This window comes from Brachyistius frenatus, unplaced genomic scaffold (assembly GCF_029030835.1).
Source record: "Brachyistius frenatus isolate BFR_SWC_R1_liver_20210118 unplaced genomic scaffold, ASM2903083v1 Contig_206, whole genome shotgun sequence".
NCBI lineage: Eukaryota > Metazoa > Chordata > Actinopteri > Embiotocidae > Brachyistius > Brachyistius frenatus.
In genome coordinates, this window is record NW_027210805.1 from 121,705 (window position 1) to 142,555 (window position 20,851).

The 20,851-nt window shown below is 42.3% G+C and overlaps 2 protein-coding genes across 3 annotated transcripts in view; one reads left to right on the plus strand and one right to left on the minus strand.

Annotated features, from left to right (window-relative positions):
- The first annotated feature begins 2,795 nt into the window (after positions 1-2,795).
- Positions 2,796-17,840, plus strand: LOC138633081 (collagen alpha-1(XVII) chain-like). Its single transcript, XM_069719097.1, has 50 exons — positions 2,796-2,814; positions 3,001-3,444; positions 3,528-3,575; positions 3,671-3,724; positions 3,833-3,880; positions 3,989-4,132; positions 4,265-4,363; positions 5,328-5,393; positions 5,510-5,596; positions 5,679-5,723; positions 5,920-6,081; positions 6,414-6,488; positions 6,603-6,647; positions 8,454-8,576; positions 8,663-8,971; positions 9,047-9,097; positions 9,179-9,205; positions 9,308-9,334; positions 9,419-9,481; positions 9,565-9,669; positions 9,748-9,810; positions 9,940-9,975; positions 10,066-10,119; positions 10,319-10,390; positions 10,657-10,719; positions 10,809-10,880; positions 10,982-11,008; positions 11,103-11,138; positions 11,226-11,261; positions 11,359-11,475; positions 11,564-11,683; positions 11,795-11,845; positions 11,953-12,003; positions 12,137-12,199; positions 12,300-12,350; positions 12,471-12,497; positions 12,578-12,628; positions 12,738-12,800; positions 12,977-13,006; positions 13,551-13,658; positions 13,752-13,883; positions 14,210-14,335; positions 14,420-14,480; positions 14,537-14,676; positions 14,760-14,900; positions 15,857-16,006; positions 16,092-16,241; positions 16,338-16,418; positions 16,601-16,654; positions 17,548-17,840. Exons 1-50 carry the CDS (start codon positions 2,796-2,798, stop codon positions 17,595-17,597), a joined length of 4,317 nt encoding a protein of 1,438 aa, XP_069575198.1. The 3' UTR covers positions 17,598-17,840.
- Positions 17,841-17,867: 27 nt separating this feature from the next.
- The window catches only part of LOC138633084 (STE20-like serine/threonine-protein kinase), a 208,649-nt gene continuing 205,665 nt past the window's right edge, over positions 17,868-20,851 (minus strand). For both annotated transcript variants that reach the window (XM_069719106.1, XM_069719105.1), the window contains 2 exons: positions 20,715-20,828; positions 17,868-19,688 (listed from right to left, as the gene is read on the minus strand). In XM_069719106.1, coding sequence (XP_069575207.1) covers positions 19,542-19,688; positions 20,715-20,828 — 261 coding nt within the window. In that variant the 3' untranslated portion in view covers positions 17,868-19,541. The remainder of the gene's footprint in view (positions 19,689-20,714; positions 20,829-20,851) is intronic.

Genomic DNA, 20,851 nt, shown 5'->3' on the forward strand with positions numbered 1-20,851 from the left:
TTATCTACGAAAGCGTATTGTTGCCACAGTAGAAAAAGGACCAGTGTCATGTTATAACGTGAGAAAATTTATTGTCATAACAGTAAATTTGTTTAGATTATAACAAAATGTTTTTGTAAATGTTTCACTTTATAACGTCATACTTTTTGTCTTTTCTGGCATGGTAGGAGTTCATTCCTGAAACTATTACATTTTTGCCAAAAGATGTTAAAAAATGTTTTTTAAAACTGCACGTTCTAGTTTTAAATTAGCCAGTGTAGCATTTCGTGTAACACACCCACAGATCAAACCTATAGACTGTATATAACAGTGGACGTAGCTTCCAGGCCTTAAACTTGCAATGCCTCCGAGTGCCACTAGAGGTCGGCTCCAAAAAGCCTGCGGCTCCATAGACTCCCATTCAACTTCTCTCATGAAATACTAAGAAGTCATTATATTTTTTCCACAAGTTATTATGGTGCCATTCACTTAAGTCGCTCCTTATTCGTTTTCTGGTGGTCCATCTGAAAATAATCCCGTCATTAATTAGATATTAGGTGTCAAAAAGCGGTACGTTCGGGGGCGTGTCTGTTTGATTGACAAGCCTGTGGTGCAGTTAGGTTTCCTCTACAGGTGGGCGGGGTGTATTGTCCTTGATTGAGTCGGATCCATTCCTCGCGCCTCCCCAGCTCGTCCAAATATGGTCACTACTGGTTTCAAAATAGCAAGATGGCAACGGCTAAAACACCGAACCCGAAGGCGACATCATGGTTGATTGCTGCAACATGAAACCAGAGATAAATGGGCCAAAACTAAGATTGTAAAATTTTTCTACATACAAAAAGTTAACATTAATTCTTTAAAACATGCTTTTGTGCATTTTTTTTTACTAATAGTGGCTTTAAAAGGATGTTTTATAATTGCAGAGTTACATTTTTACGTTCTGTTGGTTGTATTTAAGCCTCTCAAGCTGTTTTTCAATCCATCTGTTTGACTGATGGGAAGAAATTCGATGTCATTTCCCACGGACATGAAACCTCAGACCTTCTCCAGTCAAGTTTCTGTGGAGGTTTTCTTTTACACTGTAAGTCCTCCTTTGTTTAAAGGAAAGTCACATTCATCAAGTGAACAACGACCTACGCCCTAGTCCATAGATCTCCAGGTGAACACTTCAATTCAATGGCATGTCGGATTGTAAAGAGTCTTATGTTAAGAGACGACGTGACTTCAAAGGAGAGGAAATATGACCCCAGAAAAAAATATGACAGTGTGCAAATACTGTGTCGGGGGTGTAATAATGTTCCGGTTCAATGAAACTGCGTCTTTTATACTGCACACAATATACCGTGATAAACCATTATTTGCACCAGAGACATCAAATTAAATGCTCTGTTTTTTTTGCAGCTCGCGTTGGATGGACAATCAAAAGACAGTCAGGACAGTCAGTTTTGGTGGGGGGGCCGGAGGGAGCAGCAGAGGTAAGATCGGAGAAACGTTGGTCTGTAACTGTTTGGAAATGCAAACCAGGGAATGCAGGGAATTAAACAGCACTTATGGAGGTTGATTAGAATTTTAAAAAAATAGTGTCTAGATGGCAGCTTTTAAAGGGTCAGTTCACCCAAATTACAAATAGAAGTTTAAGATATCTGTGTCTGAGATTTCTGCCTCTTCCTTCTACTGTCTGTCAGGAGTTTAATGGTGAAAAGTAGTTTTAATGAATCCTTCTAAAAACATGTGTGCAGGAGATGATGAATTTGTATATTAATTTCAATGTTTTCTTTTTTTACAGTAGTCACAAAATCAGTAACGACTACTCGACGGACATCGCAAAGTAAGTTTTTACGCCTCACACATGCGTATTGATCATCGGTTTGTTGTTGGATTACACACAAATTGGAATATGAACTTTGAACATAGAGTTGCTTTAATATATTTTTGGCCACCAGGAGGCAGAAGAAGAACCTAAAAACACAACAATGACTTTTTATAACCTCATCCACTCTCCTCTTAGCTCTGGTTTGGTCTTCAATTTATAATATCACCAAGCTAAACACTTGTTCACCACCTCACCTTTTTTCTCTTTAAAGTAAAATTCCATTTTTGGAGCTTTTAAAGGTTTTGGTCTTACAAGGGAGGGAAATGTCTGGCTTGTTAACTGCTAAATGCCAAATGCAGTTCCACCAGCTTAAGTTTTTTTTGTATCTGCATTAATAGAGTTTTTTTTCTTTCTGGTCAGCCAGAAGCAGTGCAAACAAGTTGTTCTTCTTTCTAAGGTTGTTGCTGGTTTTACGCATCCAGCAGCTACGTAGCAACGTTAGCATTAATTTTGACTCGTGTTTGGCGACCTAAAGGCTAAACGCTCCGCCGTGTTCACTTGCTACTCACCAACATTTTATTTTGGTTGTTTATCACAGCTTTTTTAATGTGGGCCGTAAAACCAAAACAATGAGCTGAAAGATGTTAAAGTCAGGAGACAAATGATCTGTGCGAATCACACCTCCCATCGCACATGCAGCTCAACCCTCGAAAATATTGATCATGCAGATTTAGTAATAGAGCCGGGTCAGCCACTACGGAGATACGTTGAAGTCATATATACAGAGTCTCCTGAGGGCGATAATGGCCCGCCAGTTGACGGCTTATCATTTTTATTAGACAAAAAAAAAGATCATTAACTCGGGCAGCACCAACTGTGCGTGCCATAAATCAATCTCATAAAGAAGTGGGGAGGATTTAAAGGGCAAAAGACATGTTTGAACACGGTTTCAGGGAATCAGAGGATGACTTGGGGATTGTTATTTGATAATACAGTCGAGATGAGTGTTCACGTTATAGGTCAAATACTAACGCTGCCCTAACGCTCTTGAAACTTGGATTCAGGCGATCAGACTGAAGCCGGCCTCAAGAGTGTTTCATGAGCGCTTTAACAAGATCTGCACTTCAGAAATTAGATGAAAAGAGGGAAAAAAAAAAAAAAAAAAGACATTTCTTTTCGTCCAGGTGAGTTTTCCCCGAGCGCAGGTGGGTCAGGTGGAGGAGCTGCGTCAGGGGGCTGTGGCGGCACAAGCAGCTCTGTTCTGATCACATCCGGCAGCTCCCGCTCCGGTGGAACCGGTGGATCCGGAGCCAGCAAGGGCACCGGGGGCATCAGCATCACCACCGCAGGAGCCTCGTCTGCAGGTGCAGGGCGTTCGGCATCGGGGGCCGCTGGGGCCTCTGGCGCAGGAGGTGGGTCCTCGAACATGTCCTACAGTTTTTCAAGCGGCGGCAGAGAAAGCAAAAGGGAAGGCCTCGGACTCGGTGCCGTGACGGTTTCCACGGTGACCAAGTCCAGCCACAGCGCAGCAGGTCGCGGGGAAGCGAAGAGGGGATCATCGTCATCCTCAGCGATCACTTATTCACCTGCTGCGAAGGAGAGGAAGAGCGTGACCACCATGGCGCAAGCTCTGTCGGAGGTCTTTGATGGTAAGTCCGAGGTCAAAGGTCAAGTTGTTGGCGCTGACGAAGAGGTGGCGGGAGTTTCACGATCTTTATTTCCATGTTCTCAGAAAGTTCAAGCACGAACTCATCTCCAGAGTACAACAGGAAGGAGTATGGTGAGTGTTACTGAAATGTCACATTGAACTCTAAATTGCGTACACACATATAAACTATCCTTAATTGGTGTGTTTTTCTTTTACTATTTTTGCAGGAAGTTCAAGTGCAACATCAACTTTTGCCACTAGAGGGAGAAGTCAGAGCAGAGGTGCCCTGACAGCTTAAATCCATAAATATCAGTGACATGTCAATGCAATGAATTGTAGGTTGTTTATATTTTAAAGTAATCAAGACAACCGATTGGTTTGGTTTCCAGAGAGTGAGATCAGAGCCAGGCTGCAGAGCGCTTCTCCTTCAGCAAGTTGTGAGTATGACGCACGTTTTGTGTTCTTCCGCTCGGACGTGTCTGCTTTAAAATGCATTCACGGAACACGCGAGCTGTCCTCCGCCTGACGTCCGCTGCGCTCCGCAGGGACGGAGCTGGACGACGTGAAGCGTCTGCTGAGGGGGAGAAGCTCCACCGGCACCAGCCCCACTCGGTCGCCCAACAACACGCTGCCCATCCCCAAGAAGGCCGGCGTGGAGACCAGGACCCTGTCGGAGAGCTCCGGCACAGGTTCGATCAGTCGGAGGTTAAAGTTCAGATGTGACTCCTGTGCTGTGGAGTTACAGGTCTTTTTTTTTTTTTAGATGACAATAACATGATCATTTTTTTTGATGTGAATCATCTCTCCGTCTTCCCTTTCAGAGCAGTATGGCAGCGTTTGGTCGGGAGGTGTGAGCAGCAGCCACGGTTACAACACCAACCCCAACAATCTGTCCACGACCTCCGGCCTTTACCTGTCAGGTCAGTCACATGTGACGTCCCGTAACATGAACAGTGAGACTATTAGTGCGTGTTTTAGGGGAATGAACTGGACATTATTTCAGATTATTAAATATCTGTAGTAGGTTATACGATGTCTAAAACATGTGTTTATCTTGTAACAGAAAAGTAAACAAAATCCAAAGAGTTTGTTTACTTTTTTAAAGGGAAAGTAAACAAGATTCAAAGAGTTTGTTTACTTTGCTAAAGAAAAATAAACAAGCTCCAAATAATTTGTTTAGTTCGGTAAAGAGAAAGCAAACAAGGTCCAATGAGTTTCTTACTTTATTGAAGAAAAATAAACAAAGATCCAAAGAGTTTGTTTACTTTGATAAAGAAAACTAAACAAGATTCAAAGAGTTTGTTTACTTTGATAAAGAAAACTAAACAAGATCCAAAGAGTTTGTTTACTTTGATAAAGAAAACTAAACAAGATTCAAAGAGTTTGTTTACTTTGATAAAGAAAACTAAACAAGATCCAAAGAGTTTGTTTACTTTGATAAAGAAAAGTAAACATGAAAAGATCTTGTTTCAATGAGCCAAATCATTTTAATTAAATGAATCATTTCAACCTGCTTTTGAAAGCCTTCGTGGACTAAAAATGTGAAAAACCTCATTGTGTCTGGATTAAATAAATGTGGAATAAAAAAAATGTACAACGTCTACTTCTTATGCAGAATCTCTGCTCTGAATTCATTCCGCAAAACACATTTAAAGCTGCATGAAACACCTGAAGCGTGTTCAACGATTAAACCATCAAATGCAGGAAAATCTTAATGTTCACTGTGATTCACTCTCACGCCGCAAATGTCGGTGGCTGTGTTTTTAACTCTTGTGATGAGTGGTAGAAAATATCTGATCCAACTATTTTCTTTTTAAGTGTTTTTGCTGCCATCTGCGACAGATGGACAAAATAAAGCCGTTCTGTTTCTGTCGTGTGCAGGAGGAGTTCAGAACAACCTGACTCTCGGTTCTCCCTCTGTGAGCGGTGGACTCTCTGCCGGCGGCTCCGGTGAGCTTCCTCCTGTCGTGTCCAACTCCACGGGGTTTAAAAAACAAACAAACAAACAAACAACAACAACAAAACATTTTGTCCGATGTAACCACGATGTTCATCCTGTTCCTCAGTACCGGTGTACGGCGTGCAGAATAACCTGACCAGTACCGGCCCCGCTCTCCTCTCCCCCGCCACCACCGCCGCCACCACGCAGATCGGTAAAGCGGCGATCCGGGGGAATATAGTCACCAAATAATATCCTGATAACGCCACCTACAAATCTGTTTTTGTCTTTTACAGTTTATGGCGTGCAGAAAAATGTCACAGGGATGAGCACAACCACAGGTGAGGTATCAGGAGAGGACGACACGTCAGTCCGTTACAATGATATCGAGTCATTTACAGAGCAAAGAACAAATAAAAAAAACAACGGCCAATCGTTAAATCATCTAAAGTAAAAAAAAAATGAATGTCTTGTGTTCGTGTTTAATGTGTTTAATGTGTTTATCGTGTTTAACGTCGCGTCGTTGGCGTCCGACAGCGAGACCCAGCAGTCCCGCCAACGACGAGGCCTCGGGGAAAGACTTCAAATTCGTGCTGATAGAGAAGGAGAACGCTCCCGTCAAGAAGGAGACGGAGCGGCTCGTCATGGCCAAAGACACCGGGAAGCAGTTCATGTCCGCCACGCCCGCTGCTCCCTCCGGTAACCACGGCAACGACTACGCGGTCAGAGAGAGCAGTTGAGCTGATGGTGGGGGGGGGGGGGGGGGGGGAGTGTCTAAAGGATGCAAAACATTAATTTTAAAACCTTATTATTAATTGCTGTTGTAGGATTTACATAAAATCTAAATATGGTTAAGAAAAAAAAAAATGGCAAAATTAGCTCGCCCGAGTTAACGAGCCAAAGTGCAGTCAATGTTGTTTTTTTTGTTGTTTTTTTTAAAGTTGGTATAAGGCGTGGTTTAACAAGTTTTTACGAAAAGATTTGATCAGAGATGCGTAATTATTAACCATTTCCTGTGTACGATCTTGCAGCTATGTACTCTGTGGACTCGCTGAAGAGAGAGAAACAGAAGCTATCATCCAGCACAATGGAGGAAGGAACAGATGGTAAATGGAGACGGATAATCAATAAACTGTTTTGATTTCATCACAAACGTGACGTCCTTTTTGTAATCAATAAATAATGCTGCGTTATTTATTGAATTTTTTTTTTTTTTATAGCTTCAACCCTGAAAGTTGCTACAAAAGACAAAGCCACCTACGCAGGTACTATTTTATATTGTCTCTTTCATTTATAATCTGTTGTGTATCCAGATAATAAAGTTTAAAAAAAAAAAAAGTTGTAAAAAAAAATAAACAACCCCAAAACTTTTTTTTTTTTTTTTTTTTTTAAAGATTCTTCTTGATTGTTTCCACGAAGAGTATGTTTATGTACAAACAGATATTTTTTTTTAGTTTACACTGACCTACAGATTAAGTTGACAAATTCGATCGCTACAAATGGAGCAAAATGTTTTGCAAAATTTTCTAGAAAAAGATTAATTAAATATTTAGAAATATGTGGAAAGTAAAAGTTTGACATTACCGCCCTTAATTTCATGATCAGACATTTGATCATACATCTCATATTTATTAGCTAAAGTTAAAATACATTAAAACCGGGAAGAGCTTAATTTCAATTTTACCACGTTATAATTCATTTACATAAAAACTGAAGTGGAAAAAGAACAAATTAGGAAAATCTATGTCCGCTTAAATAAAAGTATGTTAGCGTATTAAAATGTACATTAGCTTAGCAGTTGTACGTTACTTTACCAAACGTATGTTACCTCACAAGATTTACATTATCTTACAACTACGCTGAATCATCAAATTTATGTTAGTTTATCAAACATACATCAGTTTACCAATCGTGGTTCTGTCCACCAAATATACATAAGCTTACAAAATGTATTTACCTTATAAAATGTACATTGTCTTACAAAATGTACGTTATATTACAAAATGTACGTTACATTACAAAATGTACGTTATCTTACAAAATGTACGTTACATTACAAAATGTACGTTACATTACAAAATGTATGTGATATTACAAAACGTACGTTACATTACAAAATGTACGTCATATTACAAAATGTGCATTACATTTAAAAATGTACGTTACATTACAAAATGTATGTGATATTACAAAACGTACGTTACATTACAAAATGTACGTTATCTTACAAAATGTACGTTACATTACAAAATGTACGTTACATTACAAAATGTACGTGATCTTACAAAATGTACGTGATATTACAAAATGTACGTTACATTACAAAATGTACGTTATCTTACAAAATGTACGTTACATTACAAAATGTACGTTACATTACAAAATGTACGTTACATTACAAAATGTACGTTATATTACAAAATGTACGTTACATTACAAAATGTACGTTATCTTACAAAATGTATGTGATATTACAAAATGTACATTACATTACAAAATGTACGTTATCTTACAAAATGTACGTGATATTACAAAATGTACGTTACATTACAAAATGTACGTTACATTACAAAATGTATGTGATATTACAAAACGTACGTTACATTACAAAATGTACGTTACATTACAAAATGTATGTGATATTACAAAATGTTACATTACAAAATGTGTTACATTACAAAATGTATGTGATATTACAAAACGTACGTTACATTACAAAATGTACATTACATTACAAAATGTACGTTACATTACAAAATGTATGTGATATTACAAAACGTACGTTACATTACAAAATGTACGTTACATTACAAAATGTACGTTATCTTACCAAAAGTGTCTGTTATCTAACTTTACTATTCATTTAATAATAATATATCAAGTGAAGAAAAATGTAATTATACAATAATAGGAAACAATATGGGACTTAGCGTGGCATATACCTTAACTAATCAATACAAATTAAACCGTATGTCGAAAGCTTTTCATTCGGTGCTCCTAGTTGGCAGCCGTTCAATATCTCAGGTGCAAACAGGTTCAACTGAACTTCAACCTACTTGTTTGTTTCTCAGGGATCCGTAATGATGAGTCGAGCCTCGGCTTCTGGTCCTGCTGCAGCTGGTGGAAGTGGCTGCTCGGCCTCCTGCTCAGCCTGCTGCTCCTCCTCGGCCTCCTCTTTGGACTCATCGCTGTGGGTGAGACGGGAAGTGTTTTTCAATCAACATGTTGTTGTGACAGGTGCTCTGCACGGGTTTGACCTTCTTACCCTTTCGTCCCGCAGGTGAAGAAGTGAAACGCCTCAGGACCCGCGTGGAGGCTCTAGAAGCCGTCACCGGCACCGCGTCGGCCAGGTCCAGCCGCTTTTCGGCCTCTTCCGGCATCAACATGATCGACCCGCTGGACTCGACGCGCATCGACAAGACCTCCGCGGGTTCCACCCTCACCGGCTCTGATAATGGGATCGGCCTGGGGGCTGCCGGGCCGGGAGGAGGAGGCGGCGCGGGGACCGGACTGGGTCAGGACAGCGCTGCCCTGCAGAGAGCCGTTCAGCAGCTGGTCAGGGCTGAACTCCGCTCGGGTGCTGTGAGAGGTACGGAAATGTGACATTCAGTTTGAGAAACTGGACATCGATTGAGGAGATGCTCAACTTTTTTTGTGTGTTTAGAAACTTTGGCGTACTCGTTGAAAGGGGAGCGAGGAGAACCGGGTTCTAAAGGTGTGTTTTCACCCAAGTATAAAATAATTGGTAGCTGATATTTTGTTTGTATCTATTAATATCATGCCTCTTTATTTATAGGTGATCCAGGGGCACTGGGACAAAAAGGTGAGGAAGGACTCGATCAAATGTCCACATGTATTAAAAATTTGTGCAACCTTTTTGGCTTCCGTAAACTGGAACCAGCTGTTAAAAATTGGTCTTTTTCAGGTGATGGCGGTTTCCCCGGCCTGCCGGGTAAGACTCCCAGCAAATGTGTTGTGAGTTTTTCCTTCCATAAAAGGCAATAAACTCACTCATCCATGTCTTTTATTTCTTAAGGTCCTCCCGGGCAGATGGGTCACCCAGGATTGGATGGACCAAGAGGACCAAAGGGAAGTGCAGGTATTAAGTTTTGTTAATTTTTCTTTATAAAGACGCTAGAAAGTAGAAAACAAAGGGCTCAGTCTCGCTTCCTTTCCGCCCAGGTGAACCGGGTGCCGAGGGACCAACGGGCCAGAGGGGCCGGGAGGGACCGATGGGCCCCCGAGGAGAGACCGGATCACCCGGTTTTGGAGAGAAAGGAGATAAAGGTTGAAAATGTTCAATGTTTACGTCAGCCAAGTTAAATATAGGAAAAGTTGTATTGATGATGATATTGGTTTCGACAGGTTCTCAAGGTGAGCCGGGTCGTTCTGGTCCTGCTGGTGTTGCTGGACCAGTGGGTCCAAAAGGTGAGATCAAGGGTCATGATGGAATTATAACCCAGCTAGTTTTAAATTGGATGTCGGTTTTAGCCAAATCATAAATCCCTAAATGTTAAATATCAATGGTCAGTATGTTTTTTTTTTTGTTTGGTTTAGGTGCCACGGGAGAGCACGGAGCTTCAGGAAGTCCCGGTAAAGATTCGGTTCCTATAGATATTTCATCTGTTTGTTGGTATTGATCGACAGTCCTTTCTGAATTAAATCTGTAACACCTGCATTCAGGTGCTCCTGGTCTGAAGGGTTTCCAGGGTGAAGCCGGAGCTCCAGGAGCTAAAGGTAAACGGGCTTTACGTGATTTTCAGATTGAACTTTTAAACTGTTAAATAAAATGTGTTGTTATAGCAAATGAACAAATTTGGTTTCTAGATTTTCAAAGATAACATAAAGTAAAAGTGATAGTAGAAAGAAAGCATTTGTCAGTTTAGAGACGAACTCTCGGGACTCTCTATGACTTGATTGATTGTCGGTAATTCAGGCGACCGAGGAACTCCCGGCCTGCCAGGAACCAAAGGAGAGAACGGAGAGAGGGGATCACGTGGACCTGCAGGTTTGTCTCGGCAAAGCTTTATTAACAGTCATGTAAAGATTAAGTAATAAAAAAAAACTGTTGTAGAACCCAAGAAACAGATCACAACCGGTTCAAAAGCCCTATTTATTGTCAAACTGTCAGTTTGTCGACTTCGTGAAGCAAATTCGAAGTAGTCTCACTTTAGAGGACTTTAGGGTATTTTTTTATTCCATTAAAATGTAGAATAGGCATTTTAGAATAAACGGGTTGTGATTTCGTATAGTAAAATTGAATTTGAATTAAAGGTGAACTTGGACAACCTGGACCGCAAGGCCCTGCTGGACCAAAGGGAACGAAAGGAATTACAGGTGAGGTCGAGAGTTAGGGAATATAAAACGAGGATAAAACATTTAACTGTGTCGTAACTTCCTGTGAACTTCTGCGTCTACATTTTTAGGCGAATCAGGTTCAATGGGACCCCCTGGTGTGAGAGGACAACCTGGGGTTCCTGGAGATGTCGGTCCCCCAGGTAACACCAAACATAATCTACTCAGCTTTAATCGACTGCATTAAAATTAAAACCATTTTTCCCAAACCTCATAAACAAACTGTTTTTTTTTTTTTCTCCAGGCTCTCCGGGGGTTCAAGGACCGCCAGGTATAAAAATAGATACTGATAATTAAACATTTTACTCCACCTACAGGTTAAAATTTGTATATTTTATTAATATCTTTTTGATCCATCGTGACAGGTATTGCAGGAAATCCGGGACACCCTGGTGGTAAAGGTAATGCCGTGTTTCCTTTCAAAACAATTGATATATGTCTATAATGTTTCGTGTCATATTGAAAACTAACAAAACTTCATCTTTCAGGTGAGCCGGGATCACCTGGTAAAGTCGTCGCCGCCGGTAGGACCAGCGATAATTCTTCTACTAATCACACGAAGCAAATCACAGATTCTTGGAAAGTGCAACTGTTTTTTGTGTGTCTCCTTTTGTTTTGTAGCTGGCTCTGATACTGTCGCTATTCCCGGACCTCCGGGACCATCCGGGCCTCCAGGTCCGGCTGGACTTCCTGGTCTGTCTGGTCCCATTGGCCCTGCTGGTCTCCCAGGACAACTGGGTGAACTATCCAATCTCTTGACCCATGTTAGGCCTCTGGGATGTATCCAAAATCTGGACGGGTTGTTAAATGTGATTTCATCGTTTAGGTCCAAACGGAGAACGAGGGGAGAAAGGAGAACAGGGAGAAAAGGGAGTGAAGGGGGAACATGGAAAACCTGGCGAGCCTGGTACCAGCACCGCGTCAGAAACCATCACTGAGACCAGAAGTGCCAGTAATACCTCTCTATTTCTTTAACCTCTTAATTCACGGCATCTGGTGGTTGTATAAAGAATATTACAGTAAAAGCTGATCTGTCATCCATGTTTTCATTCCTCAGTGGCTGGACGTCCTGGCCCACCTGGACCTCCAGGGCCTCCTGGAGAACCTGGTCTTCAAGGTCATCCTGGTACGTTCAAAGCTATTTGTAAGGTACTGAAGAACAGGGCTTTAAACCAAACTACTGGTTCCGTAAACGTTGTTGTCACTGTTGTTTAGGTGAGACTTTAGCGGGTCCTCCAGGCCGCCGAGGTCCACCCGGAGAGCCAGGTAAACAACTATCCAGCTTTATAGACAGTGCGATAGATGAATAGATCATCAGCATACATAAGCATTTTAGCAGCATTTTTGTCTTTTTTTTTAATTTTTTTTTTTTTTAATCGATGTGTTACTGTCCTCACAGGTGTTGGTAAACCTGGACCTCCAGGAGACAAAGGAGAGCCCGGTAGCTTTGTTCCTACATCAGGTTGGTAAAAAAAAGTCTCATTTCAGATGAGCTGTAGGTTGATGACTGGAAACTTGTCATGTTCAGTCTCTGATGTCTTCGATTCTCTCTTCTGTCTCAGAAACCTTCTTTGCTGGACCACCAGGACCTCCAGGACCTCCAGGCCCGGAGGGCTCAGATGGTAGATTGAACACATTAGAGAATTTTGCAAAATTTACGGAACTAATAAGCGAATGTGGAAGGTCTCGGGTTTAGACTCTATCAGAACATTTTTTGTATTTGTTCTTTTTAGGTGGCCGAGGACCTCAAGGGTACCAAGGTGAGAAAACGGCATTACAGTTTAGAAAGTACAGGTTCTCAAAGACAATTTCTTTCTTATTTTAATGACGATTGTTTCAGGTGAACCAGGACAACCAGGTCTTCCAGGAATTCCCGGAGAACCCGGTATCGGTAAGATTTTTTTTACCATGTTTTAATCAGCTCAGTTGTCATGGAGATATTTCCAGGATCAATAAAGAACCTTGAAGCTCTGATTTTGAAACCACTTGTTTTACGTCAGGTTTTCCAGGTCAGCCTGGGCCTCGGGGACCTCACGGACCAAAAGGGCCTCCAGGACCTGAAGGTAAATTTAAATGTGACCTTTTTCAAATCCCTTCTTATGGAAGTGTTGGAAATCCTCCTGTTTTTACAGTGAACGGTTACATGCAAATATGTTTCGCCCTGTTTCCTTTTAAGAAGAACTCAGCAAAGACCAGTTTGTGCCTGATACTATTTACGCTTTCCGTGCAGGTGATGCAGGACCTCCCGGTTCCCCAGGAGTCTCTGCTGGTGAATCATTTTTTAATATTATGTGTTAGAAGAATTTCTTGATTATAATTGAAACGGGTAAAAGTGGAATGTTGATTCTCAGTGGGATCGGCACTAATGAGAGTTAAATGTTAAATGAGTGAAAAAACACATTATGCCTTATGGAGATTTATCATAACTATCAAGAGGAATTCGGGTTTACCGGTCGGTCTCGGTTCGCGGGATTAGATATTGGACAATTTTGTTTGGTCTTATTATATCCGTGCAATGTTAAATCTGGACAATGCTCTTTAAATGGAACAATGATTAAAAAACTTTGTCTCCAAAACACATTTTAATGAAAATAACGAAAATTATAATCAACTATTAAGATAAAAATGTCTGTAAAACCGTGTCACCTTTGAACTGAAATGTGAAAAATATAGTTTTTGGACTGTGTCTCCCTCTAGTGGTCATTAAAGGAACAATATTTAGCAACATTTAGTATGCAAATTGTTACTTTTTTTTTTTTTTTCTTCTACATCTACATGTAAGTTTATTTGGGAATTTGTGTTTATTGTTCCAGGTAGCTCATTCAGTCCCGGACCCCCAGGCCCGCCTGGTCCACCTGGAAGAGATGGAAGCGGATCCGGGTCGGCTGATATGGGCCAGTACATTGCAGAGTACCTTCAGCGTGAGCCGGCATTTATTTATTTACTTTGGCTTACGTAACACTGCAAATGAATGAAAAGGAGAGCTGAGTGAAGTGATCTGCTTCGACGTGCAGGTGGTGGCATCAGAGACTACCTGACCGGATCTCCCGGTCCTCCCGGTCCTCCGGGGCCTCCGGGCTCCCCGGGGTCTGGAGGGGACGGACTCGTGAACGATGTCGCCAGCCGAGTCATCGCCTACATTCAGGGTACGACCGATTAAACAGTAACCTTGCATCTATTCCTACACGGGACATCGGTATGTGAAAATACCCCTCTTTTAACGTAACATATTCAGGTTCAGGGAGAGGATACGACGGGGTTCCTGGTCCTGCCGGTCCTCCAGGTCCACCTGGCGCCGTCTCTGTCAATGACATCATCAACTTATTACAACGTAAGTCTCGTTTGAAGATGCCGGTAAAGTTTGGAAATAAACCTAAACGGTCGGCGATTATTTGTTATTCCAGACAGCTTGGTTAGGTTGCACCTGTTCTTCATTTTTTTGATGTCACATCGATGGATTATTTGTGACCAGGGGAAGACGTGAGGAGATACATCAGTGGTCAACCGGGTCCACCGGGACCCCCCGGAGCTCCGGGCCACGGCAGCTACAACTTTAACACGCAGGAAGTGGCTGAACGTGTCTTCAGTATAATGAACGGTGGGTGTTCAAGAGAGTCTTCAGGTGAGCTTCCCAAAACCCTGCTCTGTTGTGTCTGACTGCGGGTGTCCTGCCTGTCACCAGAGAGGGGCGTGGCCGGTGTCCCTGGACCTCCTGGACCTCCCGGGGCTCCTGGAGGCTTTGTATCAAGTAAGAAACAACAACAACAACTCAAAGTGTCCATGTCTAAAGTTACAATACTCTGGAGCAGATGTTCATTTTCATTATCCATCCAGGTGCCGGTCCTCCAGGTGTCCCCGGTCCACCAGGACACCCCGGACCAGCAGGTCCACCAGGATTCGGGAACTACATCAGCTCAGATATCCGTGACTACCTGCAAAGTAAGTTTGACAGGAAAACATTTGCTTTATTGTTTCAAGGAAGAAAATATACATTAAACATCTGTTCTGCTGCTCCTCCACAGGCGTCTCCTTCAGAGGCCCTCCGGGCCCTCCTGGTCCCCCGGGGCCCGAGGGCCCCCCGGGTCAAATCCGTGGACTGGTTTCCTACACTGAACACGGCACCGGAGAGACACTCAAAGCCGACCGACAAGAATACATCAAGAGTGAGTTTTACAGGAGCGTTTCACCAAGTTAAAACTCCTCGACCCCGTTTGAGGACACGAGGAGGTCACGACCTTAGAAAGAGGTCACGACCTTAGAAAGTAGAAGTCAAAAGCGCCGCAGCACATGCGAGTGTTCGATAGTATCTGCTGCGCGTTAGCAAAGAATGAATCCGGCGGACTTGCGTTCGAATCTGCGGGCCTCGACGTGCACTGAGGTTACTATTAATAACCATTCAAGAATTCTACTTTTAAGGATTCAACAGAACAAAAGCGTCACTTCACGAGTCTTTCTGCGTCGCAGTCACACACGGAGTCGCGTCGTGTCGTGTTCTTTCTCCAGGTGACGGTTTGAGCAGATCAATGTTCGGACTTCCTGGTCTGCCGGGCCCTCCCGGACCTCCGGGGCACAAGGGAGAGCCAGGTTTCCCCGGCGCCAGAGAGCGGAGGCTGGACACCGGAGACTACTCCAGCATGGCTGTCAAAGTAACTGATTACATCAAATGTAGGTGGAAACTAGACCTCACAGTCCGGAGCTTGAATCCGTCTTAACACACCCTCTCTTTTATTTTGGTATACATATTTTTTTTGTTTGTTCCGCAGCTCACGGTCTGCTCCGCGACGTCGCCACAGACTCTGAACGTGGCGTTCAAGGTCCTCCGGGACCGCCTGGACCTCCGGGACGCAGCCAGTTGGTTAGCTCCCGCGAAAACGTCGTGGATGTGGTGGAATACATCAAATGTAAGTCGATAAGAGCTTCAGGTGGTTTTTTTGTTGTTGTTTTTTTTAATAAATAAAGCTGGAGTCCAGTGACGACAGGTTGTACTTCTCCGTGTTATGTACAGCCCAGAGTCTGTTATCGCCATCTGCTGCACATCCGACACGTCGGATGCCGAAGCTTCTTTAAAAGCCCCGCTCCGGTGCTGACCTGCGTCACTTAAGTTTCCTCTCGCTCACAGCTCGCGGTTTGCTGCACGACATTGTGAAGGACTACAACAGCCGTGTCTTCCAGGGACCTCCGGGACCACCGGGGCCGCCGGGGCCCGCCGGACACAGCCGAGGGTTTGGTTCCCACGGAAACGCCACGGACGTGGTGGAATACATCAAATGTGAGCAGCTAAAAACATTTGAAAAAGTGAAAACACATTTAAAAGGAACCGCCGTGACGCTTTCCCTCGTCGCCCGTTTTGTCAGCTCACGGTCTCCCGCGCGACACCGAACGGGGCCACAACGAGCGCGTCGTCCGGGGGCCTCCGGGGCCGCCGGGTCCTCCGGGCCCGCCGGGATACAGCCGGCTGTTTGGCTCCCACACGAACGTCACTGATTTGGTGGAATACTTCAGAAGTAAAGAACATTTACCGGCAAAATCCCCCAGCAAAGAGAAAAGTGAAATGAAGCAGGTCAACAGTTTTGACAAACGACTGGATTTGTCCCCCACAGGACACGGAGCCACAGTGGGACCGCCTGGGAGACCAGGACCGAGAGGGGACGCGGGACTCCCGGGACCACAAGGAGAGAGAGGTACAGTAAAAAAAAAATTGTTGGTGTCGTCAGGACTGGTTTGGATTCAGATTTTATGATTTGAAATCAGCCGTTTATAAAATTCAACATGGGAACTGGAGTTTCCATGTTGAGAAGTGTTTGAAGACACTGCAAATGTTGTGTGTGTGTGTGTGTGTGTGTGTGTGTGTGTGTGTGTGTAGGTGAACGAGGTTTTCCAGGGCCTGAAGGACAAAGAGGACCACAAGGTGAAAGAGGTCAGTTTTTCTGAACATTTTGTGGAAAACGATTTTAATATGATTGGACACGTTTCACTGGTTTAATCTGGTTTTGTTGTCGGAGTTTCAGCTACGGGGAAAAAAAAAAAAAAAAATCAGTATTAGGTTATAATGTAAAAAGTTTATTATAATAACAATATATTTTCACGTTATTACGACGTCGCGTTTTAAGGTGAAACGTTTCACAACTGTAACGTGATAACTTACAGCCCGATATTTTAACAGGAAAACCATAAATTGAATGAAGCGGTTTGGAGAGCTGAGAAAGGGATACGATCTGATTTAGTTACTTCCTGCTCGGGTTTAAAATACGCGCTGGATAAAACATTGCAATAAGTCGGGCTGTGTGTACGCTAACAAGGACTTCGCAAAGACCTTTTGCTATTATCGCGGACATGAAGTGGATTTGCACATTATGACCGCTTGATTCAGATAAATGCAACTAATGGGGTCATAAAGTGAACATAAACTATAAATAGCGCTACATCACTACATGAAATGAGTCTTGTACTGTATTTCATTTCATTTCATAGCACTTTCCATTCATCCGTCTTACTTTCGCAAATTTTTTTTTTCTATTTATCCATCTTATTTTATTGTATACGTAGTTGTAATTTTTTTCTTATTGTGTACACCTTGTTTTTTTTTCTTTTTCCTAACTGCGTTTCCATGTTGCTTCGACGACTACATTTCCCCACTGTGGGATTAATAAAGTCCAAGTCTAAGTTTAAAGTCTGTCCTGTTAAAAGTGTCGATAATCGTTGCTTTAATTTTCAGAATAAGACGAGCAGCGACAGATTTATTTCAGTGTTTCAGTTCCGGTTCCTGAGATTTTTTTTTTTTTGTAATGGAAGCTCTTCGTTGCGTTTCAGGAGAGCTCACGGTGATGTCCAGAAGAAGAAGGAGGGACGCCGGTGTTTGAGACTTTTGAGTGTCTGGTGAACGAACTGAAGCACAACTTTATTGCTGTGTAATTATATTTTTGTATCGTCCGCTTAACATTATGAAATCAGGGATCGTGTCGTATTGATTAGACTGTGTGTGTATTGAGGGGTGTCGGTCAGTGTGGTGACGTCTTTTATTCTGTGGGACTGAATGAGTTTACTTCCTGTTCAGTTTTTTTTTTTTTAATACTTGGGGGATTTTATTGACCGATGAGTATTTTTTGTTTTATGATGATTTTTGTAAAAAAAAAAAAAAAAAAATTGTAGTTTGTGTCAAGAATTCAATTAAAGAAGTAAACGGCTGCAGTCGAGAGGAAATCAGTTTATTTACAGCAAAATGGAAAAATCAACATTACACAGGAAATCTAAAAACTATACACGTATTAAAAAAAAAAAAAAAAAAGCATAATGATTTCGATATGGTTTTTATTTGTTGGTGAACTTTCAGAATTAAAAAACTTGATTTGCAATCATCTGTTTGAGACCTTCAGTGAGTGAATAAGAGGCCGATTAGCTTTCATATAAATAGAGACTGTTCTGTAAAAGGTGCACAGCACATGTGGTTATCCGTTTTATTATTGAGTTGATAAAATGAACCAATCAGAGGTCGAGATGGCCCAAACCAGTCAGGTCCATGCGTTGCATCATTCATAAAACATCAGCCTGAATAATAATAATAATAATAATAATAATAAAAAAAAAGAAAAACTGCAAAGAGCTCAAGTTATGTTTGAAGTTTCTTTGAATACAGACACATCTGTTGAATAACCGTTAATATGCTTCATAAGACCTTAAAAAGGCGATCATAACAGGTTTACAGTATATTCATTTACGGAGTATTAAGGCTATTAGCTAGCATGCGAATGAAAACACGTTTATAAAAATACGCCCGGCAGGCCTACCCACGATGCATCTGGGGGCAAAAATACCACAAGAGGAGGAAGATACAAAGGACGCATGAATCGCACGAAACTCAGGCCTCCAAAAACTCTTAAAAATGTTTTGTTTTGTTTTTAAGATTTCTCATTCTTTCTTCATCCCTGAACAACGCTGCGGCAGAGACTCCACGTTTGATCGAGTGGTTTTACCTTAAAGAATACAAAACACGCCGGTACTTAAAATGCTTTCTGTCCGCCACGGCGGTGAATTCCTCAAGAGTCCGATTAACGCTTCGTCTCCGCGCCGCCGCCTCCTCCTCTTCCTCCTCGGAGGGTTCAACACCACAAAAAAAAAAAAAAGAAAAAAAGCCGCCTTGTGCTCAAGACTAAAGGCATCCCGCAGGAAAAAAAAAAAGTCCCTAAACGCTGCATTAAAAATCATGCATAAGATTAATGTATCACGAGCTAAAACTCTAACACAGAAATATGTAGGATTTCATAAAAAATATACCGTTTCATGGTTCCTTCGGCAGGAGCGACAGTAAAAAGTCTCCTTTTCTTCTTCTTTTTTTTATGATCAGAAATACATTCTATTCCATAATCGCTTACAAATGATAATTACCGCTTCGTATTTATTCAAATTAAGTGGTATAAAAAAAAAAAAAAAAAAAGCTTTTCCTTTTGTCCTTAGTGCAAAAGTCTAAATGAGAGAAACGTCGAGCAGCAAATCAGGATGAGAAACTGCTTGGATTTTTAAAAAGCGTCGAATTCTACAGGCACTGGATTCTTTGTAAAAATACTTCAATCGCGAGAGGAAGGTTGAACCGTCACTTCAGTGGGAACACAGAACCTGAAAATCTTCGGCATAATTCTCCTTCAAAAAGACCGACTCTAATAGAAAGTATGAGAACACGAAGGGTCCGGAGAGAGAAAATAACCCTCCGAAGGCAAGGCAGCACAGGCTCAGTCTTTACCGTCTTCATCAGTGTGTGTGTGTGTGTGTGTGTGTGTGTGTGTGTGTTTTTGTGTACTTCGGGTTTTCTCCTAGAAGCCCGTGGAGTGAACGCTGGGGATCGGGTAGAACTTGGAGATGCGGCTCTGGGTGGAGGGGTTAAGGCACTCCGACTCGCCGCTCATCTTGAAGAACACTTCCTGTTCCTGCAGCTTCCTGGCGAACTCCTCCTCCAGAGCCTGCAGGACAACACACGACAAAAACAAACAACAACCTTAGTGTTGTGGCCACGTGTTCTCCGACCTCCTTCAATATCCGAGTTCAGACATGGTGAGGAGGTTTCAGGTCCCGGCATCAACTCCTCCTCCACCTTTAACACCACCTCTCGCCTGGATTCTGTAAGGAAGTCTGTAACGCTATTTTGTCTGCACGGCTTCATTCCCGCCGCGAGCGCCTCAGCAGCGTGTCGTCTGTCTGATTTGTTGAGTTTTCCTTCATTTTTTTTTTTTTTTTCTCCTTCTACCGGGTAAATTAAATTGTTAAATTGTTTTCGGTCCGTTTTGTTTTCATCATTTCTGACTTGTTTCTATTTCAGTTGATAAGGCAAAAAAATAAAATAAAAATAAATATATATATATATATATATATTGTATGGCTGTGCTCTTTGGGTCTGCTGTATCAAGAACAAAACACAAATCTGCAGTGGAAATCATCGCATGGGCTCAGGAACACTTTTGAAAACCAGCACCCAAGTGTTCATACTCGATGTGGTGACAGCAGAAACTAAGACTCCGCTGAAGGTGTATTCTTTCAAATATCAGTGTAACGTCTGAGGACCTGGTTTTAATTGTCTTTGACCCTAAATTAGAAGGTTTCTGACATTTTGAAAGTCGCCTTTCATGCCAATTTCCATTAAACTTGCACTTTTCCCATAATGCTAGTTTCTCCTCCTTTTTACATTTTCAAAATAAATGATAAACGTATTAATTAATGCTTTAACGTTCGCTTTTTCCAGCTGCACTAAAAAAAAACCCCCAATTCAAACCATTATTTTATGTACTGTTAGACCCCTAAAAAGCAACAAAAACAAACGTCGACGCAAACACGTTTTTTTTGTTTGTTTGTTTGTACTAAAACTCCTGCATCTATTTCTTGCCGTGTAAAAAAGATACACAGCGACGCTCATCGTATCTCATTAAACGTGCCGATCGTCGTGTTGTCCCGAGACTGTGGACGATTCAGGACTACGGTCCGAGAGACTTCACCTTCTTCCTGGGTCGCAGCTTCTCCCTCCACTCCTTCAGCTCCACGCTGTGCTCCTCGTCCAGCTCCTTCAGCTTCTGGGTCTCGTGTTCGATCAGCAGGTGGCACTTCTCGTTCTGCAACACACGCACGCGCACAG

Excerpts from the sequence above, each read along its gene's own strand:
- LOC138633081 (XM_069719097.1), top strand. Across the intron at positions 12,351-12,470 it reads AGGACCTCCAGGCCCGGAGG|GTGGCCGAGGACCTCAAGGG; the intron begins GCTCAGATGGTA and ends TGTTCTTTTTAG. Across the intron at positions 12,801-12,976 it reads AGGGCCTCCAGGACCTGAAG|GACCTCCCGGTTCCCCAGGA; the intron begins GTAAATTTAAAT and ends CAGGTGATGCAG.